The following is a 27,073-nucleotide window of genomic DNA, read 5'->3' on the forward strand; positions in this document are numbered from 1 at the left end:
TCCTCTATAAACCAGGCTGTTCTAAATGTGTCTGTTCCTCTATAAACCAGGCTGTGCCTCTATAAACCAGGCTGTTCTAAATGTGTCTGTTCCTCTATAAACCAGACTGTTCTAAATGTGTCTGTTCCTCTATAAACCAGGCTGTTCCTCTATAAACCAGGCTGTTCTAAATGTGTCTGTTCCTCTATAAACCAGTCTGTTCCTCTATTGACCTGGCTGTTCCTCTATAGACCAGGCTGTTCCTCTATAAACCAGGCTGTTCTAAATGAGATAGAGGTTCAGTGCAGGTCGGGGTGGAGAGAGCTGTGTGTGTGTGTGAGGATATGTGGGTGTGATTAAGGATGGTGTGTGTGTGTGAAGATGTGAGAGAGAGGGTGTGTGTTTGCATGTCTGCGTCCATGGAGGAAGACCGGGAGAAGAAGCTACTCACGGGGTCCATAGAGTGGGGAAGGCTTCTCGTTCCTCCTGGCTGTACTCATTCAGTCTGCGAGGGATCTCTCTGGGCTGAGGCAGCTCCTCTGTCAGGTTCAGAAGGATGTCCTCAGGAAGATCCTGCCATACAATTACATACAACATAGTCATTTCATGGATCTGTATGGCACCTAGGCTCTAGCCAGGGACAGGAACACAGACTTAGGTCTGTAGGTGTCTTCACTTTTCAGAGAGGGAAAAAACACCTGGGTAAGAGAGAGGTGCAAGTCAAGGGAAAATAAGACTTTTATATTTATATACCGTATAAATGGGCAGAGAAGCTACAGTCAGACTAGACTTGTCTAAATGCTTTACCACAATGAAAACAAGTCAGACTTGTGTTTATTGGAAACAAGTCAGACTTGTGTTTATTGGAAACAAGTCAGACTTGTGTTTATTGGAAACAAGTCAGTCTTGTGTTTATTGGAAACAAGTCAGACTTGTGTTTATTGGAAACAAGTCAGACTTGTGTTATCGCTGATATTTCTGTTCTGCTTGTTCTTGGCTGAATATGTCGTCATTTAAAATGATGAAACAAATTTAATCAATCAAATCAACATGTCAAGACATATTCAGTCCACAACAGGGGAATAAAGAGCAGTTATTTTATCTTCAGGGAAGAGGTGTAGTGTGTGGCGTCATTCTTTTTACTAAAACTTGTCATTTCATTTTCACACATATTAGATGTCAAAGTCTTAAAAGACAAGTGTTACATCTTCAGGGAAGAGGTGTAGCCGTTGCATCATGGTCCTTCTGGAGAGGTTCCTAGGCAGCATCCCGTACACTGCCAGCTTTACTATCTGGAGGTAGAAGAAGAAAGAAGGAAGGAGAAGAAGGATCAATCATTGAACTCTGGATCCATCGATTGGATAGGCTACTCAGATTCAGTCCCTAATGGCACCTTAGCGCACTATATAGGGAATCCTATTGCACTATATAGGGAATCCTATTGCACTATATAGGGAATCCTATTACACTATATAGGGAATCCTATTGCACTATATAGGGAATCCTATTACACTATATAGGGAATCCTATTGCACTATATAGGGAATCCTATTGCACTATATAGGGAATCCTATTACACTATATAGGGAATCCTATTGCACTATATAGGGAATCCTATTGCACTATATAGGGAATCCTATTGCACTATATAGGGAATCCTATTGCACTATATAGGGAATCCTATTGCACTATATAGGGAATCCTATTGCACTATATAGGGAATCCTATTACACTATATAGGGAATCCTATTGCACTATATAGGGAATCCTATTGCACTATATAGGGAATCCTATTGCACTACATTTATTTTATTTCACCTTTATTTAACCAGGTAGACTAGTTGAGAACAAGTTGTCATTTACAATTGCGACCTGGCCAAGATAAAGCAAGCAGTTCGACATATACAACAACACAGAGTTACACATGGAGTAAAACAAACATACAGTCAATAATATAGTAGAAAAATAAGTCTATATACAATGTGAGCAAATGAGGTGAGATAAGGGAGGTAAAGGCAAAAAAGGCCATGTGGCAAAGTAAATACAATATAGTAAGTAAAACACTGGAATGGTAGATTTACAGTGGAAGAAAGTGCAAAGTAGAAATAGAAATAATGGGGTTCAAAGGAGCAAAATAAATAAATAAATACAGTAGGGGAAGAGGTAGTTGTTTGGGCTAAATTATAGATGGGCTATGTACAGGTGCAGTAATCTGTGAGCTGCTCTGACAGCTGGTGCTTAAAGCTAGTGAGGGAGATAAGTGTTTCCAGTTTCAGAGATTTTTGTAGTTCGTTCCAGTCATTGGCAGCAGAGAACTGGAAGGAGAGACGGCCAAAGGAGGAATTGGCTTTGGGGGTGACCAGAGAGATATACCTGCTGGAGAGCGTGCTACAGGTGGGTGCTGCTATGGTGACCAGCGAGCTGAGATAAGGGGGAACTTTACCTAGCAGGGTCTTGTAGATGACCTGGAGCCAGTGGGTTTGTATGAAGCGAGGGCCAGCCAACGAGAGCGTACAGGTCGCTGTGGTGGGTAGTATATGGGGCTTTGGTGACAAAACGGATGGCACTGTGATAGACTGCATCCAATTTATGGAGGCTATTTTGGAGGCTATTTTGTAAATGACATCGCCGAAGTCGAGGATCGGTAGGATGGTCAGTTTTACTAGGGTATATTTGGCAGCATGAGTGAAAGATGCTTTGTTGCGAAATAGGAAGCCAATTCTAGATTTAACTTTGGATTGGAGATGTTTGATGTGAGTCTGGAAGGAGAGTTTACAGTCTAACCAGACACCTAGGTATTTGTAGTTGTCCACATATTCTAAGTCAGAACCGTCCAGAGTAGTGATGCTGGACGGGCGGGCAGGTGCGGACAGCGATCGGTTGAAGAGCATGCATTTAGTTTTACTAGCATTTAAGAGCAGTTGGAGGCCACGGAAGGAGAGTTGTATGGCATTGAAGCTCGTCTGGAGGGTAGTTAACACAGTGTCCAAAGAAGGGCCAGAAGTATACAGAATGGTGTCGTCTGCGTAGAGGTGGATCAGAGACTCACCAGCAGCAACAGCGACATCATTGATGTATACAGAGAAAAGAGTCGGCCCAAGAATTGAACCCTGTGGCACCCCCATAGAGACTGCCAGAGGTCCGGACAACAGGCCCTCAGATTTGACACACTGAACTCTATCAGAGAAGTAGTTGGTGAACCAGACGAGGCAATCATTTGAGAAACCAAGGCTATTGAGTCTGCCAATGAGGATGTGGTGATTGACAGAGTCGAAAACCTTGGCCAGGTCGATGAATATGGTAGCACAGTATTGTTTCTTATCGATGGCTGTTAAGATATCGTTTAGGACCTTGAGCGTGGCTGAGGTATATAGGGAATCCTATTGCACTATATAGGGTATCCTAGCGCACTATGTAGGGAATCCTAGCGCACTATGTAGGGAGTCCTAGCGCACTATGTAGGGAGTCCTAGCGCACTATATAGGGAGTCCTAGCGCACTATGTAGGGAGTCCTAGCACACTATATAGGGTATCCTAGCGCACTATGTAGGGAGTCCTAGCGCACTATATAGGGTATCCTAGCGCACTATGTAGGGAGTCCTAGCGCACTATGTAGGGAGTCCTAGCGCACTATGTAGGGAGTCCTAGCGCACTATATAGGGAGTCCTAGCGCACTATGTAGGGAGTCCTAGCGCACTATGTAGGGAGTCCTAGCACACTATATAGGGAATCCTAGCACACTAAATAGGGAATAGGGTGCCATTTGGGACACTAACACAGACATTTGATGTAAGACAGTTGGATCAGGGTTGTCATGGTTACAGCTCTGGAGAAGAGCAAGGTCGAGGTCCATCATTGACCCATCTTTAATATGTCTCCAGTGGTGACCAGTGGAGATCCTGTTAGGTCCAGACGGGTGTACTACTAAGCAGGATCAATGAGTTGTTAGCCAGCTAACTTCCCTCATTTGTTTTTAGAAAGATATGCTTGAAAATGGGCATGGTCTAATTTACCCAACAACCAAAAACACATATCTAAGTTTAGCTTTCTTAATGAAACAGAAAAACAATAGATATTTCTGGTTGTTTATCAACGTTAGCTGGTTAAATAATTGTTCTTCTTTGTACTATACCCCTCATGTCTGTTCTCTATGACCCTGTCCAGAAACAACCCCTCTATTCAGCCCTACCCCTAGAGACACTTGGGTGGATCTGAGAGAATGAGGTTTAAGCAATATGGTAATATCTCCACCTTACCCTCTCTAGATAGAAAGAGTACTGAGCAATCTCCCCTGTAGACGACTTTATAGACCCCTTTAATATTCTCCTACCATTTTAACAGGCTGGTTCTATTCCTCGTATCCCTCCCTCACTCTGTGGTGTGAAACATATTCAGTGTTTCTTGGAGCCAACTGGTAGCAAATCATTTAGGTCATATGAAAGAAATGGTGTTATCCTTGAACTAATACCCTGAATGCTCAGCACGGGGGAGGCAGGTAGCCTAGTGGTTAGAGCGTTGGGCCAGTAACCGAAAGGTTGCTGGATCGAATCCCTGAGCTGACAAGGTAAAAATCTGTTATTCTGCCCTGAACAAGGCAGTTAACCCACTGTTCCCTGGTAGGCCGTCATTGTAAATAAGAATTTGTTCTTAACCTCTATGGGCTAGGCGGGACGAATTCGTCCCACCTACGTAACAGCCACTTGAAGCCTGTGGCGCGATTTTCAAAACCTTAAAAATCCTATTACTTCAATTTCTCAAACATATGACTATTTTACAGCTATTTAAAGACAAGACTCTCGTTAATCTAACCACACTGTCCGATTTCAAAAAGGCTTTACAACGAAAGCAAAACATTAGATTATGTCAGCAGAGTACCAAGCCAGAAATAATCAGACACCCATTTTTCAAGCTAGCATATAATGTCACAAAAACCCAGAAGACAGCTAAATGCAGCACTAACCTTTGATGATCTTCATCAGATGACAACCCTAGGACATTATGTTATACAATACATGCATGTTTTGTTCAATCAAGTTCATATTTATATCAAAAACCAGCTTTTTACATTAGCATGTGACGTTCAGAACTAGCAAACTTCCGGGGAATTCGCTAACATTTTACTAAATTACTCACGATAAACGTTCACAAAAAGCATAACAATTATTTTAAGAATTATAGATACAGACCTCCTCTATGCACTCGATATGTCCGATTTTAAAATAGCTTTTTGGTGAAAGCACATTTCGCAATATTCTAAGTACATAGCCCAGGCATCATGGGCTAGCTATTTAGACACCCGGCAAGTTTAGCACTCACCATAATCATATTTACTATTATAAAAGTTTGATTACCTTTTGTTGTCTTCGTCAGAATGCACTCCCAGGACTGCTACTTCAATAACAAATGTTGGTTTGGTCCAAAATAATCCATCGTTATATCCGAATAGCGGCGTTTTGTTCGATGCGTTCCAGACACTATCCGAAATGGTAAAGAAGGGTCGTGCGCATGGCGCAATTCGTGACAAAAAAATTCGAAATATTCCATTACCGTACTTCGAAGCATGTCAACCACTGTTTAAAATCAATTTTTATGCCATTTTTCTCGTGAAAAGCGATAATATTCCGACCGGGAATCTCCTTTTCGGCAAACAGAGGAAAAAATCACAAAGACGGGGCGGTCAGGTCACGCGCCTAAGCCCAGAGTCCCTTGATCGGCCACTTGAGAAAGGCGATAATGTGTTTCAGCCTGGGGCTGGGATGACGACATTCAGGTTTTTCCCGGGCTCTGAGCACCTATGGACGACGTAGGAAGTGTCACGTTAGAGCAGAGATCCTTAGTAAAAGATAGAGATGGCAAAGAAGTTCCAGAAATGGTCAGACAGGCCACTTCCTGTAAAGGAATCTCTCAGGTTTTGACCTGCCATTTGAGTTCTGTTATACTCACAGACACCATTCAAACAGTTTTAGAAACTTTAGGGTGTTTTCTATCCATATGTAATAAGTATATGCATATTCTAGTTACTGGGTAGGAGTGGTAACCAGATTAAATCGGGTACGTTTTTTTATCCAGCCGTGTCAATACTGCCCCCTAGCCCTAACAGGTTAACTGACTTGCCTAGTTAAATAAAGGTTACATAAAAAGTGCCTCTGCCCCTCTGTCCCTCCCTCCTTCCATTGGCAAACCGACCATCAAAATGACATGTTATTCCTACATAACCGTCCACCACTCAAATCCATCCTCTGCAATAAGAATACCAAGTGAGGGGAAGAAAAATCCAAATGTCATAATGAAGTGAAAATCTCTTCATATTTGACTTTCTCTCATCTACCATTTCCAGCTTAATCCCTTCATACATATCTATCCCCTGTGAAAATTAGTCAGTCCTATTCCTGTTAAATGACGACCGTGGTGTGTGGAAGACGGATGTGTGTTGTATAGGGACACCATCCGTCACCACGGATACAGAAGGTGGATGTCACCCCAACGTGATCATTACCCACAATTACCTCTGATAGATTCTCCCCCCGCTGGAATAACTCAGCTAGAGACATGCATCCATCTCATTAATGGAGGTGTAACGTGCTAGAGGAGCCTGAGGAGGGCTGGAGACGGATGGAGAGAGAGGAGGGGAAGGGAGATGTAACTGGCTGGGGAGGAGCCTGAGGAGGGCTGGAGACGGATGGGGAGAGAGAGGAGGGGAAGGGAGATGTAACTGGCTGGGGAGGAGCCTGAGGAGGGCTGGAGACGGATGGAGAGAGAGGAGGGGAAGGGAGATGTAACTGGCTGGGGAGGAGCCTGAGGAGGGCTGGAGACGGATGGGGAGAGAGAGGAGGGGAAGGGAGATGTAACTGGCTGGGGAGGAGCCTGAGGAGGGCTGGAGACGGATGGGGAGAGAGAGGAGGGGAAGGGAGATGTAACTGGCTGGGGAGGAGCCTGAGGAGGGCTGGAGACGGATGGGGAGAGAGAGGAGGGGAAGGGAGATGTAACTGGCTGGGGAGGAGCCTGAGGAGGGCTGGAGACGGATGGGGAGAGAGAGGAGGGGAAGGGAGATGTAACTGGCTGGGGAGGAGCCTGAGGAGAGGGATGAGGACAGTTAGGGAGAGGTGGGCTGGGGGAGAGATTGCTCAGTGCTTCATTTCCTGTTTCCTGTTTCCGGTCACAACTTGCAGACTTGTTTACGCTGCTGTGCGTTTTGTTGCCGATCTTACTTTGCTACCTGACGGTTTTTTACTTTTTCATTACAGTATATTTTACATTTTTCCCTCACTCAACTTTTTTCATTCAACTTTTTCACCCCGGAGGTTTTATCTGGACATGGTTCGTCAGGACTTCAAACAGCCGAAGCTAAGTAACATTAACATGATGCCTTCTAATTGTAGTCGTTGTACTTATAATATACAGGAGAACGATCGCCTTACGGCAAGGATAGCTGTGCTGCAAGCCCAGCTTCAGACGCGATCGTTAGGCAAGGGCAATTTCAGTGTAGGAAAGGATGAAACAGCGTCTGTGCCACCAGTAAGTACAGATAGTAACGTTAGTATAAACCCCCTCGCACGGTCCCCGCAGCCGGACATCTTTCTCATGGCTTCTGGAGGGAAACGCTGTAGGAATGCTCAACCGGTGTCGCTTATTCAGCCGACAGAAACTTTCAACCGGTTCTCCCCATTAAGCGAGTCGGAGTCGGAGGCCGAGACTTCTCTGGTCTCTACTCCTCCCGTTGTGGGGTCTGAGACGCCGACGGCTCCCACCATTAGCTCTGACAAATTGAAAACCCTAGTCATTGGCGACTCCATTACCCGCAGTATTAGACTTAAAACTAATCATCCAGCGATCATACACTGTTTACCAGGGGGCAGGGCTACCGACGTTAAGGCTAATCTAAAGACGGTGCTGGCTAAAGCTAAAACTGGCGAGTGTAGAGAGTATAGAGATATTGTTATCCACGTCAGCACCAACGATGTTAGGATGAAACAGTCAGAGGTCACCAAGCGCAACATAGCTTCAGCGTGTAAATCAGCTAGAAAGATGTGTCGGCATCGATTAATTGTCTCTGGCCCCCTCCCAGTTAGGGGGAGTGATGAGCTCTACAGCAGAGTCTCACAACTCAATCGCTGGTTGAAAACTGTTTTCTGCCCCTCCCAAAATATAGAATTTGTAGATAATTGGCCCTCTTTCTGGGACTCACCCACAAACAGGACCAAGCCTGGCCTGTTGAGGAGTGACGGACTCCATCCTAGCTGGAGGGGTGCTCTCATCTTATCTACGAACATAGACAGGGCTCTAACTCCTCTAGCTCCACAATGAAATAGGGTGCAGGCCAGGCAGCAGGCTGTTAGCCAGCCTGCCAGCTTAGTGGAGTCTGCCACTAGCACAGTCAGCGTAGTCAGCTCAGCTTTCCCCCATTGAGACCGTGTCTGTGCCTCGATCTAGGTTGGGCAAAATTAAAAATGGCGGTGTTCGCTTTAGCAATCTCACTAGTATAAAGACCTCCTCCATTCCTGCCATTATTGAAAGAGATGGTGATACCTCACATCTCAAAATTGGGTTACTTAATGTTAGATCCCTCACTTCCAAGGCAGTTATAGTCAATGAACTAATCACTGATAATAATCTTGATGTGATTGGCCTGACTGAAACATGGCTTAAGCCTGATGAATTTACTGTGTTAAATGAGGCCTCACCCCCTGGTTACACTAGTGACCATACCCCCCGTGCATCCGGCAAAGGCGGAGGTGTTGCTAACATTTACGATAGCAAATTTCAATTTACAAAAAAAAAAACAATGACGTTTTCGTCTTTTGAGCTTCTAGTCATGAAATCTATGCAGCCTACTCACTCACTTTTTATAGCTACTGTTTACAGGCCTCCTGGGCCATATGCAGTGTTCCTCACTGAGTTCCCTGAATTCCTATCGGATCTTGTAGTCATAGCAGATAATATTCTAATATTCAGACCCACTCCAAAAGGCTTTCGGAGCCATCATCGACTCAGTGGGTTTTGTCCAACATGTCTCTGGACCTACTCACTGCCACAGTCATACTCTGGACCTAGTTTTGTCCCATGGAATAAATGTTGTGGATCTAAATGTTTTTCCTCATAATCCTGGACTATCGGACCACCATTTTATTACGTTTGCAATTGCAACAAATAATCTGCTCAGACCCCAACCAAGGAGCATTAAAAGTCGTGCTATAAATTCTCAGACAACCCAAAGATTCCTTGATGCCCTTCCAGACTGCCTCTGCCTACCCAAGGACGTCAGAGGACAAAAATCAGTTAACCACCTAACCGAGGAACTCAATTTAACCTTGCGCAATACCCTAGATGCAGTTGCACCCCTAAAAACTAAAAACATCTGTCATAAGAAACTAGCTCCCTGGTATACAGAAAATACACGAGCTCTGAAGCAAGCTTCCAGAAAATTGGAACGGAAATGGCGCCACACCAAACTGGAAGTCTTCCGACTAGCTTGGAAAGACAGTACCGTGCAGTATCGAAGAGCCCTCACTGCTGCTCGATCATCCTATTTTTCCAACTTAATTGAGGAAAATAGGAACAATCCAAAATTTCTTTTTGATACTGTCGCAAAGCTAACTAAAAAGCAGCCTTCGCAAATGGAGGATGGCTTTCACTTCAGCAGTAATAAATTTATGAACTTCTTTGAGGAAAAGATCATGATCATTAGAAAGCAAATTACAGACTCCTCTTTAAATCTGGGTATTCCTCCAAAGCTCCATTGTCCTGAGTCTACACAACTCTGCCAGGACCTAGGATCAAGGGAGATACTAAAGTGTTTTAGTACTATATCTCTTGACGCAGTGATGAAAATAATCATGGCCTCCAAACCCTCAAGCTGCATACTGGACCCTATTCCAACTAAACTACTGAAAGAGCTGCTTCCTGTGCTTGGCCCTCCTATGTTGAACATAATAAACGGCTCTCTATCCACCGGATGTGTACCAAGCTCACTAAAAGTGGCAGTAATAAAGCCTCTCTTGAAAAAGCCGAATCTTGATCCAGAAATTATAAAAAACTATCGGCCTATATCGAATCTTCCATTCCTCTCAAAAATTTTAGAAAAAGCTGTTGCACAGCAACTCACTGCCTTCCTGAAGACAAACAATGTATACGAAACGCTTCAGTCTGGTTTTAGACCCCATCATAGCACTGAGACTGCACTTGTGAAGGTGGTAAATGACCTTTTAATGACGTCAGACGGAGGCTCTGCATCTGTCCTCGTGCTCCTAGATCTTAGTGCCGCTTTTGATACCATCGATCACCACATTCTTTTGGAGAGATTGGAAACCCAAATAGGTCTACATGGACAAGTTCTGGCCTGGTTTAGATCTTATCTGTCGGAAAGATATCAGTTTGTCTTTGTGAATGGTTTGTCCTCTGACAAATCAATTGTAAATTTCGGTGTTCCTCAAGGTTCCGTTTTAGGACCACTATTGTTTTCACTATATATTTTACCTCTTGGGGATGTCATTCGAAAACATAATGTTAAATTTCACTGCTATGCGGACGACACACAGCTGTACATTTCAATGAAACATGGTGAAGCCCCAAAATTGCCCTCGCTAGAAGCCTGTGTTTCAGACATAAAGAAGTGGATGGCTGCAAACTTTCTACTTTTAAACTCGGACAAAACAGAGATGCTTGTTCTAGGTCCCAAGAAACAAAGAGATCTTCTGTTGAATCTGACAATTAATCTGGATGGTTGTACAGTCGTCTCAAATAAAACTGTGAAGGACCTCGGCGTTACTCTGGACCCTGATCTCTCTTTTGAAGAACATATCAAGACTGTTTCAAGGACAGCTTTTTTCCATCTACGTAACATTGCAAAAATCAGAAATGTTCTGTCCAAAAATGACGCAGAAAAATTAATCCATGCTTTTGTTACTTCTAGGCTGGACTACTGCAATGCTCTACTTTCCGGCTACCCGGATAAAGCACTAAATAAACTTCAGTTAGTGCTAAATACGGCTGCTAGAATCCTGACTAGAACCCAAAAATTTGATCATATTACTCCAGTGCTAGCCTCCCTACACTGGCTTCCTGTTAAGGCAAGGGCTGATTTCAAGGTTTTACTGCTAACCTACAAAGCATTACATGGGCTTGCTCCTACCTATCTTTCCGATTTGGTCCTGCCGTACATACCTACACGTACGCTACGGTCACAAGACGCAGGCCTCCTAATTGTCCCTAGAATTTCTAAGCAAACGGCTGGAGGTAGGGCTTTCTCCTATAGAGCTCCATTTTTATGGAATGTTCTGCCTACCAATGTGAGAGACGCAGACTCAGTCTCAACCTTTAAGTCTTTACTGAAGACTTATCTCTTCAGTAGGTCCTATGATTAAGTATAGTCTGGCCCAGGAGTGTGAAGGTGAATGGAAAGGCTGGAGCAACGAACCGCCCTTGCTGTCTCTGCCTTGCCGGTTCCCCTCTTTCCACTGGGATTCTCTGCCTCTAACCCTTTTACAGGGGCTGAGTCACTGGCCTACTGGTGTTCTTCCATGCCGTCCATGGGAGGGGTGCGTCACTTGAGTGGGTTGAGTCACTGACGTGGTCTTCCTGTCTGGGTTGGCGCCCCCCCTTGGGTTGTGCCATGGCGGAGATCGTTGTGGGCTATACTCGGCCTTGTCTTAGGACGGTAAGTTGGTGGTTGGAGACATCCCTCTAGTGGTGTGGGGGCTGTGCTTTGGCAAAGTGGGTGGGGTTATATCCTGCCTGTTTGGCCCTGTCCGGGGTATCATCGGATGGGGCCACAGTGTCTTCTGATCCCTCCTGTCTCAGCCTCCAGTATTTATGCTGCAGTAGTTTATGTGTCGGGGGCTAGGGTCAGTCTGTTACATCTGGAGTATTTCTCTTGTCTTATCCGGTGTCCTGTGTGTATTTAAATATGCTCTCTCTAATTCTCTCTTTCTCTCTTTCTGTCTTTCTCTCGGAGGACCTGAGCCCTAGGACCATGCCTCAGGACTACCTGGTATGATGACTCCTTGCTGTCCCCAGTCCACCTGGCCGTGCTGCTGCTCCAGTTTCAACTGTTCTGCCTGCGGCTATGGAACCCTGACCTGTTCACCGGACGTGCTTGTTGCACCCTCGACAACTACTATGATTATTATTATTTGACCATGCTGGTCATTTATGAACATTTTAACATTTTAACATCTTGACCATGTTCTGTTATAATATCCACCCTGCACAGCCAGAAGAGGACTGGCCACCCCTCATAGCCTGGTTCCTCTCTAGGTTTCTTCCTAGGTTTTTGGCCTTTCTAAGGAGTTTTTCCTAGGGAGTTTTTCCTAGCCACCGTGCTTCTTTCACATGCATTGCTTGCTGTTTGGGGTTTTAGGCTGGGTTTCTGTACAGCACTTTGAGAATATCAGCTGATGTACGAAGGGCTATATAAACATAAATTTGATTTGATTTGAATTTGATTTGAGAGAGGAGATTTGGAGAGGGCTAGGGGGGCGATGAGGGTTGAGAGGCTGCAGGCCAGAGCTGGGGAGGCCTGGGGGCAGGCAGGCAGTCAGCTACAGGTACATTTAATGAATATATATGTGGGCTTAGCTATAGGTACATTTAATGAATATATATGTGGGCTTAGCTATAGGTACATTTAATGAATATATATGTGGGCTTAGCTATAGGTACATTTAATGAATATATATGTGGGCTTAGCTATAGGTACATTTAATGAATATATATGTGGGCTTAGCTATAGGTACATTTAATGAATATATATGTGGGCTTAGCTACAGGTACATTTAATGAATATATATATGGGCTTAGCTACAGGTACATTTAATGAATATATATTTGGGCTTAGCTACAGGTACATTTAATTAATATATATGTGGGGTTAGCTATAGGTACATTTAATTAATATATATGTGGGCTTAGCTATAGGTACATTTAATGAATATATATGTGGGCTTAGCTATAGGTACATTTAATTAATATATATGTGGGCTTAGCTACAGGTACATTTAATTAATATATATGTGGGAATATATATGTGGGCTTAGCTATAGGTACATTTCATTAATATATATGTGGGCTTAGCTATAGGTACATTTCATTAATATATATGTGGGCTTAGCTATAGGTACATTTCCTCAGTGAACCACTTGGGATGGCACTGTTGAAACATTCATGTATTTGAGGCAACACAAACAAAAAGTATACACTAAAACATTATTAACACCATCTATCTAAATAAGAGCAAGGCAGAGAGGAGAGAAAACATATATAGCCGAATTCAAGCTGAAATGGGTTTAGTTTTATTTATAAGCTGTGCTGCTGCTCCTTTATCTTCCTGCACACCCAGCTAGGCCTTTCCCCAGATTACAGCAGACACTCTCCTAAAGGTCTAATCGTCTGACAGACCTGCATCAGCAGAGATCCTGTGTGTCTGTGATAATACACAAGTGTCTGTCTGAAAAGCACACGTCTAAAATCCTCCCTGATGATTCTGCAGGAGAACACTACCTCTCTGGAACCAGAGGAATGGGAGGGACGGGAGACTTACAAGGACAGACAATTAATTACACCATAATTCATTCTCTCTCGCTCACACCAGCGAGCCATTTCTAACGTTTATAGACAGAACACGTCACACAACTGTGGGATAGCTCATATTTCATCAAATAAAAAAATAGAATCGATACAAAACAGCAACACAAAATGCAACTCCTACCTGAAAGCCATGCAATTCTGACATTTTGATGACTTATGAAATGCAGCTTTATCCAGGCCTAGGAATGAAACTTTAAAGGCTGAAGTTACTGTATAGGTACACCTGAGAGGACAGTGTTTATTCAGTGTTTCCAAACAGACTGCAGTAGCCCACAAATAAAACAGTAGTTAACTAACCGGTCAGTTTATTAGGTACACCACCCTGTTCACGTAAATGGATCGCTCCTACAGACAGTGAGTCGTCACGTGGCTGTGGCTTGCTATATAAAGCAGGGCAGACAGGCATCGAGGCATTCAGTTACCCTTCTATTGAACGTTAGAATGGGCAGAACCAGCGACCTAAGCGACGTTGAGCGCGGTATGATCGTCGGTGCCAGGCGAGTCGGATCCAGTGTCTCAGAAATGGCCGCATTCCTGGGCTTTTCACACACGACAATGTCTAGAGTTTACAGAGAACGGAGAGACAAACACAAAACATCCAGTCAGCTGCAGTCCTGTAAAACAGCTCGTTGATGAGAGAGGTGGAAGGAGAAGGCTAAGAACCGTGCAAGCTAACAGGCGGGCCACAAACAGACAAATACCAGCACAGTACAACAGTGGTGTGCAGAACGGCATCTCAGAACGTACAACTAGTCGATCCTTGTCATGGATGGGCTATTGCAGCAGACGACCACACCGGGTTCCATTCCTATCAGCTAAAACAAGAAGAAGTGGCTCTAGTGGGCACATGATCACCAACACTGGTCAATTGAGGAGTGGAAAAACATTGCCTGCTCCGACGAATCCCGGTTCTTGTCACGTCATGCTGATGGCAGTCAGGATTTGGCGTAAGCAGCATGGACAAGTGGATCCGTCCTACCTGGTACAGGCTGGTGGCAGTGGTGTGTTGGACAGCATCTCACAGTGCACATCTCGTCCATCCTTGTCATGGATGGGCTATTGCAGCAGACGACCACACCGGGTTCCATTCCTATCAGCTAAAACAAGAAGAAGTGGCTCTAGTGGGCACATGATCACCAACACTGGTCAATTGAGGAGTGGAAAAACATTCCCTGGTCCGACGAACCGCGGTTTCTGTTGAGTCATGCTGATGGCAGAGTCCATGGACCCATCCTGCCTGGTGTCAACGGTACAGGCTGGTGGCTGTGGTGTACCACCATCCAATCTGCAGCAACTGTGTGATGCCATCGCGTCAACATGGACCAGCATCCCTGTGGAATGGTCCCGAAGAATTCAGGCTGTTCTGGAGGCAAAGGGTGGTCTGACTCGGTGCTAGACAGGTGTACCTAATAAACTGACTCGCAATACTTACCGCTTTGGGGTCTTTCAAATGTAGCTGGGTGGCTGTGACTTGTTTAAATCCACCCGGTACCTTTGGGAAAGAAACAAAACTGAATTTTGAGGAAGGCACACTTTTGTATGACAATCAACTTTACACACATAGGCTTAGTCAACCACATCCCTCATTACACAGATCAGTTCACATGCTTCATGTTTCAATGAAGTTCTTCTTGATTGATGAGTAAACACAGGTACAGAATAACACTCGCTCGTGTTCACTGGTTATTCCATGTGTAACAGACAGACAGTCTGAGCAAGGCCTTACTGGGTGTGAGAGGAGTACATCTTCTGTTCCCATTTGTTCCCAGAGAAGGCTATGTGTCTGGTGTTCATGACTACTACATGGTCTCCAACATCACCTGAGGAACACAGAGACACATGCTCATTAGGAAACATCACCAACTCTATAGAAACACATTTTGCTGACATGTTCCAAGGGATGTTCTTTAGGTCCTTTCAAAAGATGATCAAGGAAAACAGGAAAAGATGCATCATTCCATTGCCTGCCACCACAAAAAAGTGGTTTCTGAATTAGATATATGGGTAGAGAATGATAGATGACTAAGTGGTTGACTTGCAGGTAGCCTAGTGGTTAGAGCGTTTCGGTTGCTGGATCGAATCCCCGAGCTGACAGGTAAAAATCTGTTGTTCTGCCCCTGAGCAAGGCAGTTAACCCACTGTTCCCCAGGCGCTGATGACCTAGATGTCAATTAAGGCAGTCCCCCGCACCTCTCTGATTCAGAGGGGTCCATCATTACATTAAGACATGAAGGTCAGTCAATCCGGAAAATTTCAAGAACTTTTAAACGTTTCTTCAAGTGCAGTCGCAAAAACCATCTAGTGTTATGATGAAACTGTCTCTCATGAGGACCGCCAAAGGAAAGGAAGACCCAGAGTTACCTCTGCTGCAGAGGATAAGTTCATTAGAATTACCAGCCCAAATAAATGTGCAGAGTTGAAGTAATGGACACACCTCAACATCAACCTTTCAGAGGAGAACAGTTGATGTTCAGGCCGTCACGGTGGAACTGCTGTAAAGAAACCACTACTAAAGGTCACCAATAAGAACAAACGTGTTTGGGCCAACAAACACGAGCAATGGACATTAGACCGGTGGAAATCTGTCCTTTGGTCTGAAGAGTCCAACATTTAGAATTCTGGTTCCAACCACTCTGTCATTGTGAGACGCAGAGTAGGTGAATGGAGCATGGAGGAGGTGGTGTGGGGGTGCTTTGCTGGTGACACTGTCTGTGATTTAATTAGAATTCGAGGCACACTTAACCAGCATGGCTGCCACAGCATTCTGCAGCGATACGCCATACCATCTGGAATGGGCTTAGTGGGACAATCATTTGTTTTTCAACAGGACAATGACCCAACACACCTCCAGGCTGTGTAAGGTCTATTCGACCAAGAAGGAGAGTGATGGAGTGCTGCATCAGATGACCTGGGCTCCACAATCACCCGACCTCAACCCAATTGAGATGGTTTGGGATGAGTTGGACCACAGAGTGAAGGAAAAGCAGCCAACAAGTGCTCAGCATATGTGGGAACTCCTTCAAGACTGTTGGAAAAGCATTCCAGGTGAAGCTGGCTGAGAGACTACCAAGAGTGTGAAAAGCTGTCATCAAGGGTGGCTACTTTGAAGAACCTAAAATATCAAATATATTTTGATTTGATAAACACTTTTTTTGGTTACTACATGATTCCATGTGTTATTTCATAGTTGTGATGTCTTCACTATTATTCTACAATGTAGAAAATATATATATTTTTTTAAAAACCCTTGAATGAGTAGGTGTGTCCAAACCTTTGACTGGTACTGTATAAAACAAGAGAATTAACCCCTTCTTAGTTTGAATGGTCATTCAACAACCAGCATGAAACATTTAATAGAATATGATTCCAGCCATTAACAGAACACAGCTCCAGGGATGAGGGGAAAGTAATGGACAGGGTTCTCTATCCCTCAGGGTCCCTGGCCACACACAGCCGTTAACAGAGCACAGCTCCAGGGATGAGGGGAAAGTAATGGACAGGGTTCTCTATCCCTCAGGGTCCCTGGCCACACACAGCCGTTAACAGAGCACAGCTCCAGGGATGAGGGGAAAGTAATGGACAGGGTTCTCTATCCCTCAGGGTCCCTGGCCACACACAGCCGTTAACAGAGCACAGCTCCAGGGATGAGGGGAAAGTAATGGACAGGGTTCTCTATCCCTCAGGGTCCCTGGCCACACACAGCCGTTAACAGAGCACAGCTCCAGGGATGAGGGGAAAGTAACGGACATGGTTCTCTATCCCGAGGGGCTGCCGAGTGGCGCAGTGGTGTAAGGCACTGCATCTCAGTGCAAGAGGCGTCACTATAGTACCTGGTTCGAATCCAGGCTGTATCACATCCGGCCGTGATTAGGAATCCCATAGGGCGGCGCACAATTGACCCAGCGCTGGCCGGGGTAGGCCGTCATTGTAAATAAGAATTTAACTGGACTTGCCTCGTTCAATAAAGGTTTACACATGGACATTTACATCAGGTGATGAGTCATTCACCTCACAGTCAAATAAAATTCTATTAAATTAGTGTGAAGAGACACAGGTTTTGAAAGAATGCTGAAGGCGGTTGATGAAAAATAAGTGGTGGGTACTATCTGAGCCTTCTGGTTATGTGCATAGTTGTGGTCTATTGGTTTCACAGTGATCCTTTAGCCCCACCATGTGGTCATTGTTATAGCTGCAAAAACATCTCTGAATATAGAGAACGTGTCCTGGCTGGCTGTGAAGGAAACATCAAATGAAATACTCAAATCAACTGCATTGCACAGTCACACACATTCAGGAAAACACATCATTCGTACATTTCTAAATGGGCATACTAGCTAGCCGTCTACTTACTCAGTGCATGGTAGATAGGTTTGTGTTTCCCCCTGTAGCCTGATTGCACACATAGTGGCAATCTTCCCTGGAGGCTGCATCCGAGCGTCTATCAGGTACCACGACCTGGCAAAGGTAGCCCATTGCTGAATAAAGGGGAATAGAGAGAGATCAAGTCAATTCAGAGTTTCAGACACAGTAGTAGCACAGCATCCCTCATCAACACACAGTTGTCAGCTCTCAAGACACAAACATGTCGCTGCAGGCTGGCTTGGGCACACGGATTCAATGCATACTATAAATCATTGCAAGAAAATATCCCACTGTAATTTAAGACTACGATTTAATAAAGAGATTAGCTAGCTGGACAGATTGCGGATAGCTAGCTAGCGTTAGCTACATGTACCATCGGAAAGCGATGAGTTTTGCATATAACTAACAGTGACACATTTAATGCTAGTTCTAAATAAAATGAGATCACATGTGGTTATGTGTAAAAGTAAAGTATTACCTGGGCAGATTTAGTAAAACTGGACATACTACATGAATTACGAGCACATCATTTCAGATTGACCCCCAATGTGAGCAGATGGTGCAGCGTTGTCTTGAGTCGAAACATGGATAAAAACTCAGTTCCTGGGTCCAAATTGTTAATCTGATCCTGAAATCCTGAATGGATAAGTAATACATTTTCGGTTACTAATATGTAACCGATGATATTGGTATATTTTAGGGAGAAACCCATCAAAGAATATGCAAAACAATATTTGGTTTTGATAATATCGGTCATGGTCATTAAAAATGTATTTTCCCGCCGGTTGTATTTTGAAGTCGCGCCTTGACGTCACCAGCACTCTAGATGACAACTTCCGTTTCACCAGAGAGAGCGCGCGGAAATGAATTTGATAATACGAAAAGAAGTCCACACAACTTTTTATTTACATTTATATTGAACACTGATGGTAGAGTATTCAGAGGAATGGATCGGTACGTGCTAGTTGTTTCTTTTAACCAAGAAGAGGATAAATGCGTTAAGGGTACGTTAACGATACCTTTGTAGCGGACTCGGATTAGTTAAGTTACTGTACTGTAGTAGGCAGCAGAGCCATCTATAGTAGAAAGGATAATAAACATACTATGAGGAATGGTGGTGTTCTTGTAAATGTAAGTCATAACTTCTTGAATGATTGTAATCGTTTATTTTACAGCGTTGGAGGCTGCCAAACAGATCTATGATAAACTGGGGAACATCTCCAGTTGTCCTTCAAAAAGGAGGGTTTCTCTGTTTCCAGGTAAGCCAATGTATCGTTTGTGTGTGTTAGGTGTCTTGCTTGCAGAAACGATTGCAATGTGTCTACCTGCTTTTAAATATTGTAAGGGGTTAAGTAATATTTGCTAATTGTGATTCCGTCATCTTTCTCATCTGCCTCCTAAGCCTGCTCTCTGAGTGGTGGTCCAGCCTCACAGAGGTGGTATTTTGCTGTCCAGGCATGCCATGGGACATCTCAGGTAAGTGTCATGTCAAGGGATGTCTTGTATTAGTCAGGGATGTCTTTCTGCCCCTACTCTGTCCTTCTTTGTGTTTACACTGGAGATGTCTGCCTATGTCCTGCTCCACAAGCAGCTTCTACTGTTGAACACAACATCCAACCATTTCATCAGTTACACATGACACATTCATCACAGTCTTCTGTTTCTTTTGGGGGGGGGTCCTCAAACGTATTCACCACATTGGCTGACTGTCATCACCTATTGGCCACATTGGCTGACTGTCATCACCTATTGGCCACATTGACTGACTGTCATCACCTATTGGCCACATTGACTGACTGACTCATCACCTATTGGCTGACCGTCATCACCTATTGGCTGACCGTCATCACCTATTGGCTGACCGTCATCACCTATTGGCTGACCGTCATCACCTATTGGCTGACCGTCATCACCTATTGGCTGACCGTCATCACCTATTGACCACATTGACTGACTGACTCATCACCTATTGGCTGACCGTCATCACCGATTGGCTGACCGTCATCACCTATTGACCACATTGACTGACTGTCATCACCCATTGGCTGACTGTCATCACCTATTGGCTGACTGTCATCACCTATTGACCACATTGACTGACTGTCATCACCTATTGGCTGACCGTCATCACCGATTGGCTGACCGTCATCACCTATTGACCACATTGACTGACTGTCATCACCCATTCACCACATTGACTGACTGTCATCACCCATTGGCTGACTGTCATCACCTATTGGCTGACTGTCATCACCTATTGGCTGACTGTCATCACCTATTGACCACATTGACTGACTGTCATCACCTATTGACTGACTGTCATCACCTATTGACCACATTGACTGACTGTCATCACCTATTGACCACATTGACTGACTGTCATCACCTATTGGCTGACCGTCATCACCTATTGACCACATTGACTGACTGTCATCACCCATTCACCACATTGACTGACTGTCATCACCCATTGGCTGACTGTCATCACCTATTGGCTGACTGTCATCACCTATTGACCACATTGACTGACTGTCATCACCTATTGACTGACTGTCATCACCTATTGACCACATTGGTTGACTGTCATCACCGATTGGCTGACTGTCATCACCTATTGGTTGACTGTCATCACCTATTGGGTTATTGTCATCACCTATTGACCACATTGGGTGACTGTCATCACCTATTGGGTGACTGTCATCACCTATTGGATGACTGTCATCACCTATTGACCACATTGACTGACTGTCATCCTATTGGCTGACTGTCATCACCTATTGACCACATTGACTGACTGTCATCACCTATTGACTGACTGTCATCACCTATTGGGTGACTGTCATCATCTATTGACCACATTGACTGACTGTCATCACCTATTGGCTGACTGTCATCACCTATTGACCACATTGACTGACTGTCATCACCTATTGGCTGACTGTCATCACCTATTGACCACATTGACTGACTGCCATCCTTCCTGTTTCTGGTTGTAGTTCTGCAGTACAGAGTGGGAGGAGCTGGGTAGTTATCAGAAGAACGATGACCAGGAGGAAAGCCCCAGCACTATGGAGGCCTGTCTCAGTGCTCTGGATGACCAGGAGGAGAAGACTGACCAGCCTGAACCACAGCAGACACAGTATGAGTGATGTTCACAGGGCTCTACAGTGCCACCATTGGACTTACATTTACAACTATAAATAGATGTGTGTACGAACTGCAAAAGTCAAGTATGAGCACATGTGCGAGTAAAATGTACAAGTACGAAGTGACCGGAGATTCGGTCTCAGTCAGACATGCGAGTTTCACCGTTACCACGGCAACCTCCCACCCCATAAAGGGCCAGCTGAACATTTTTGTCTCGCCTAAGTGACTCAAATATTTGAGGGTACATTGTGCTTGATTTAGCATAGAACACCCCAAAAACGTTTAGTCATTTCTTATCATTAAATCACTCTTTCTCAAATATTTTATTTTTGTGCTCCTAAATGTTTCAACTTAGGAGCACATGTGCTCCTTGTAAAACATGTCAGCATAGAGCCCTGTTTTAATTCTGTTGCACATCCCAGCTCTGTGCTCTTCTTTAATACTACTTCTGCAGTGTTTAAGCAAACATACAAAGCTTACCTTATTTCCTCTGAGATGTTCTAGAACTTGTAAATATCCCATTTCCTGGCTGTATTGAAATGTAGTGCCCTGTCAGTGGTGAATAAATGAATAGTTGTATGAATAAAGTTCTGATTTGGGATGACTGCAGGTTGTATGAAGAGGCAGCAGAGGGACTACACCAGTTATCAGACAAGCTTCCCCCTCCAGGTAACTCACTCCATTCACCTTGGTTCATTTGGCCAGACCGAGAAAGAGTCCTCTATATTCATGTATCTTATCCAGGAGTTCTCTATATTACCTACATGCCTGGGCTTGTGTTGTGTTTTATAGCTGACTCTGTTTCTCTCCCAGGAAAAACTCTGCTAGATCTGATATTTGTGTTAGTTTACTAGGTGTTTTATGGCTGACTGTTCCCCTCTGTTTCTCCTAGATGTAATAATATTTGTCAGTTTACTAGGTGTTTTATGGCTGACTGTTCCCCTCTGTTTCTCCTAGATGTAATTATATTTGTCAGTTTACTAGGTGTTTTATGGCTGACTTCCCCTCGGTTTCTCCTAGATGTAATAATATTTGTCAGTTTACTAGGTGTTTTATGGCTGACTGTTCCCCTCTGTTTCTCCTAGATGTAATAATATTTGTCAGTTTACTAGGTGTTTTATGGCTGACTCTGTTTCTCCTCCAGGAAAAGCTCTGCTAGATGTGATATTTCTGGGTTTTGCTGAAGAAGCTCCTAAGCTGAAGGACTTCCTCCCTGTGATTGGCTCGTTGAAACACATGCAGACATGGCACTCAGCCAAGATGACCATAGTGACTGAACACCAAGCTGGGTAAGGACAAAGAACCATTATACAAAATGACGAGTCCGCTTGACACTGGAATCCTCTCAGCAGTTGTACCTGTGTGATCTCCATTTTACCACTAGAGGGCAGCATAGAGTTGTTGAATGGCTAAATACATAGATCAACTGATGTCTATCCTTCTTTACTTGTTCCTCCAGGTGGCAGAAGCCAGCCTCCAACCTGTCAGCCAGAGTAGTAGATCCCAGTAGCATCATGACCTGTATTGATGAGAGGGAGTTATGGAGAGGAGGTGTTCTCATCAGAGAGAAAAAGGTAAGATTATTTAGTCAGTCAGAATGGTTTATACAAGTATTTTGACTGTTGTATCCATATACTTGACCACTAGGGGTGTATGTTAGTAAATCAGCAATGCGAAAGGAAAGTAGGTGTATTTGAAGTATTACAATATGATGTAGAGTGCATTCCGAAAGTATTTACTTTTTCTACATTTTGTTACGTTTACAGCCTTTTTCTAAAATGGATTATATAGTTTTTCCCCCCTCTATCTACACACAATACCCCATAATGACAAAGCAAAAACAGGTTTAGATGTTTTTACAAATGTATTAACAAAATAAATATCACATTTAGATAAGTATTCAGACCCTTTACTCAGTACTTTGTTGAAGCATCTTAGGCAGCGATTACAGCCTTGCGTCTTCTTGGGTATGACGCTACAAGCTTGGCACAGCTATATTTGTGGAGTTTCTCCCATTGTTCTCTGCAGAGCCTCTCAAGCTCTGTCAGGATGGATGGGGAGCGTCACTGCACAGCTATTTTCAGGTCTCTCCAGTGATGTTTGATCGGGTTCAAGTCCGGGCTCTGGCTGGGCCATTCAAGGACATTCAGAGATTTGTTCGGAAGCCACTCCTGCGTTGTCTTGGCTGTGTACATAGGGTCGAAGGTGAACCTTCGTCCCAGTCTGAGGTGCTGAGCGCTCTGGAGCAGGTTTTCATCAAGGATCTCTCTGTACTTTGGCCCGTTCATCTTTCCCTTGATCCTGACTAGCCTCCCAGTCCCTGCTGCTGAAAAACATCCCCACAGCATGATGCTGCCACCACTATGCTTCACTGTCGGGATGGTGCCAGGTTTCCTCCAAATGTGACACTTTGCATTCAGGCTAAGGAGTTCAATCTTGGTTTCATCAGACCAGAGAATCTTGTTTCTCATGGTCTGAGAGTCTTTAGGTGCCTTTTGGCAAACTCCATGCGGGCTTTCATGTGCATTTTATTGAGGAGTGGCTTCCACAGAGGAACTCTGGAGCGCTGTCAGAGTGACCATCGGGTTCTTGGTCACCTCTTTGACCAAGGCCCTTTTTCCCTGATTGCCTAGTTTGGCCAGGCATCCAGCTCTAGGATGAGTCTTGGTGGTTCCAAACTTCTTCCATTTAAAAATGATGGAGGCCACTGTATTCTTGGGGACCTTCAATGCTGCAGAAATTGTTTGGTACCCTTCCCCAGATCAGTGCCTCGACACAATCCTGTCCCGTTAGCTCTACAGACAATTCCTTTGACCTCATGGCTTGGTTTTTGCTCTGACATGCACTGTCAACTGTGAGACCATATAGACAGGTGTGTGCCTTTCCAAATCATGTCCAATCAATTGAATTTAAGACCGGTGGACTCCAAACAAGTTGTAGAAACATTGCAAGGATAATCAATGGAAACAGGATGCACCTGAGCTCAATTTCAAGTCTCATAGCAAAGGGTCAGAATACTTATGTAAATAAGGTATTTCTGTTTTTTATATTTAATACATTTGCAAGCATTTCTAAACTGTTTTTGCTTTGTCATTATGGGGTATTATGTGTAGATTGAGACATATTTTTTTATTTAATTCATTTTAGAATAAATCAAATCAATTTTATTTGTCACATGCGCCGAATACAACAGGTGTAGTAGACCTTACAGTGAAATGCTTACTTACAAGCCCCTAACCAACAAAGCAGTTTTAAGAATAAAAATAAATAAAAGAAGAAAAAGAACAAGAAATAAAAGTAACAAATAATTAAAAAGTAGCAGTAAAATAACAATAGCGAGGCTATATACAGGGAGGTACCGGTACAGAGTCAATGTGCGGGGGCACCGGTTAGTCGAGGTAATTTGTATATGTAGGTAGAGTTATTAAAGTGACTATGTATAGATAATAACAGAGAGTAGCAGCAGTGTAAAAGAGGGGCGGGGGGGCAATGCAAATAATCTGGGTAGCCATTTGATTAGATGTTCAGCAGTCTTATGGCTTGGGGGGATAGAAGCTGTTTAGAAGCCTCTTGGACCTAGACTTGGTGCTCCTGTACCGCTTGCCATGCGGTAGCAGAGAGAACAGTCTATGACTGGGGTGGCTGGGGTCTTTGACCATTTTTAGGGCCTTCCTCTGACACCGCCTGGTATAGAGATCCTGGATGGCAGGAAGCTTGGCCCCAGTTATGTACTGGGCCATATGCACTACCCTCTGTAGTTTTTATTTTACCTTCATTTAACTAGTTAAGAACAAATTCTTATTTACAATGACGGCCTAGGAACAGTGGGTTAACTGCCTTGTTCAGGGCAGAACGACAGATTTTTACCTTGTCAGCTGGTGGATTTGAACTTGCAACCTTTCGGTTACTAGTCCAACGCTCTAACCACAAGGCTACCCTGCTACCCTGCCTTGCGGTCGAAGGCCGAGCAGTTGCCATACCAAGCAGTGATGCAACCAGTCAGGATGTTCTCGATGGTGCAGCTCTAGAACCGTTTGAGGATCTGAGGACCCATGCCAAATCTTTTCAGTCTCCTGAGGGGGAATAGGCTAAGTAACAAAAGGGTAGTGGCCTGAATACTTTCTGAATGCACTGTAGATTATGCTGCCCTGAGAGAATGTATAGGGGTCATGTGTGGGTCAGGGTGCTCAGTGTGTGCCAAGCCTAGGGCTTTAATGAAGGGCTCTTCTCTCTGGAGGCCTTGCTGGGCCCGGAGACAGGGGTTAAGGGTCACTGCAAATCCACAGCCCCCTGGCTGGCACACTGGACCACTGCCAGGGTTACTAACCTCTTCACCCAGCCCCCTGACTGGCACACAGGGGGGCATGAGAACCTGCTGTTCCTGGCCCTGAACCCAAACCCCAGTCTCCACCGCTGCTTTCATGACTCAACCGTTATTGATTGTAGATCCTCCGTCTTGGTACTGCTTGTACTCAATGAGAGTTGATAGACGTGTTGTGAATTTAGCCTTTTTAATGTTCTTTTGATTAGAGTGTATTTTTGCCATGTCAAGATCACACATTTTAGATGTGCAACTTTACAACACAACTTCCTCTCTAGAGTTGACCTTTCCCCTTTCCATCCTTCAGAAGACGTCAGCTCAGCTGTTACAGTGTAATTAGGGTTTTCCATAGGACGTTGACAGGGCCGTAGCTACATTTGAGGACACTGAGGTCCGGACCTTGGTCATTTTTTTCTAATGAAGAAAGTCAGTCGGGGTCTAGATATATTGTTGAGAGTTAGAATAGTAGAATACACAAGGTGCAATTTCTTAACTTGGTAGTGCATCAGAAGTTGTTATGTTTTATGTCACTCACTGACATTCACTCAATTAGCCCATATCAGTTAAAAAGGTAACACATGTTTTAGTCTAGCCAGTTATCTAAACTTGTAGTAATCTGAATTATCCACTAGGCACGCATGGGACGTACCCAGGGGCCCTGACCTCCAGGGAGCTCCCATTTGATTGTGTTAGTCAATCTTACTCAAAAATCATGTTAACATGGAATAAGTCATGGCAAAATGTGTTCACTTGCAGAAAATGTGCTTTAAAATGGAAAAGAATGTCTCCCCACCCCATGGCAAAATGTGTAGAATTGCAGGAAATTAGCTGTAAAACTGCAACAACAACAAAAGTTCTGTAAAGCAAATATATTTGTTTACCTTTTTGTTAATAAAATACTTTTTCTGCTAACAGATCCCTATGTCTGTATTAAATGATAGTTTTTAATCCTGGTGCTGAGTTAATGTGAGGTAATGTGTAGTGGCTAGTTGTATAGCTAATAGGTTAGGTGTATGAAATTTATCTTGTTTTTCGGTTTTTAAACAACTGATTGGACCAACATTTTTCATATTCGGTATTTTATTAGGATCCCCATTTAGCTGTTGAGAAAGCAGCAGCTCCTCTTCCTGGGTTCCACACAGAACATGAAACATGACATAATACACAACATTAATACACAACAGCTCAAGGACAGAACTACATAATACAAATATCTGTTCAATTATTTGAATTCCATTATTTGTATTTTTTTGGTGAGCTCAATGCTCAGTTTCTCTAGAGATAAATCTGATCAAGTGCAACTGTGGGATGTAGTAGGGAGTTGTAGTTACCAACAGGCCAATATTCTACATAATTTAGCACAGAAAACAACATAGTAATTAACTACAATGACCATAATCCATTGCTCGCCTACTTGTCCGGTCTGTGTGGCGCAAGACGTGGAGTGGAAGAGAAGATACAGAAGAACGTGCGATCGAGAGGGATAGAGGGAAGTTACTTGAAGGAATCTCTACCTGAAAATCCATGATCTAAGTGATTGATAGTTGGTATTCAGCAGTCATACAAGTATGCCTTATTTACTTTGAAGAACTAATAAGATATGGATTTTGGTAGACAGCATAGGTAGCAGCTCTATAGTGATGAGATGATGACCGAATGAAATTATAAAGTCATCAAAGAAAG

General features: G+C 43.9%; 1 protein-coding gene and 1 pseudogene across 3 annotated transcripts in view; one reads left to right on the forward strand and one right to left on the reverse strand.

Moving 5' to 3' along the window:
• Positions 1 to 426: 426 nt before the first annotated feature.
• Positions 427 to 18,515, reverse strand: LOC123727721 (39S ribosomal protein L13, mitochondrial-like; annotated as a pseudogene).
• Positions 18,516 to 18,734: 219 nt separating this feature from the next.
• Positions 18,735 to 27,073, forward strand: part of LOC106596747 (mdm2-binding protein) — a 56,089-nt gene continuing 47,750 nt past the window's right edge. For 2 of the 3 annotated variants that reach the window (XM_045696693.1, XM_045696701.1), the window contains exons 1-7: positions 18,735 to 18,926; positions 19,098 to 19,181; positions 19,325 to 19,398; positions 20,919 to 21,061; positions 21,680 to 21,738; positions 22,214 to 22,358; positions 22,529 to 22,643. In XM_045696693.1, the coding sequence (XP_045552649.1) occupies positions 18,749 to 18,926; positions 19,098 to 19,181; positions 19,325 to 19,398; positions 20,919 to 21,061; positions 21,680 to 21,738; positions 22,214 to 22,358; positions 22,529 to 22,643 (798 nt within the window). In that variant the 5' untranslated portion in view covers positions 18,735 to 18,748. The remainder of the gene's footprint in view (positions 18,927 to 19,097; positions 19,182 to 19,324; positions 19,399 to 20,918; positions 21,062 to 21,679; positions 21,739 to 22,213; positions 22,359 to 22,528; positions 22,644 to 27,073) is intronic. The other variant, XM_045696698.1, reaches the window with a different exon arrangement.

The sequence above is a fragment of the Salmo salar genome, chromosome ssa02, assembly GCF_905237065.1.
Source record: "Salmo salar chromosome ssa02, Ssal_v3.1, whole genome shotgun sequence".
Lineage (NCBI taxonomy): Eukaryota > Metazoa > Chordata > Actinopteri > Salmoniformes > Salmonidae > Salmo > Salmo salar.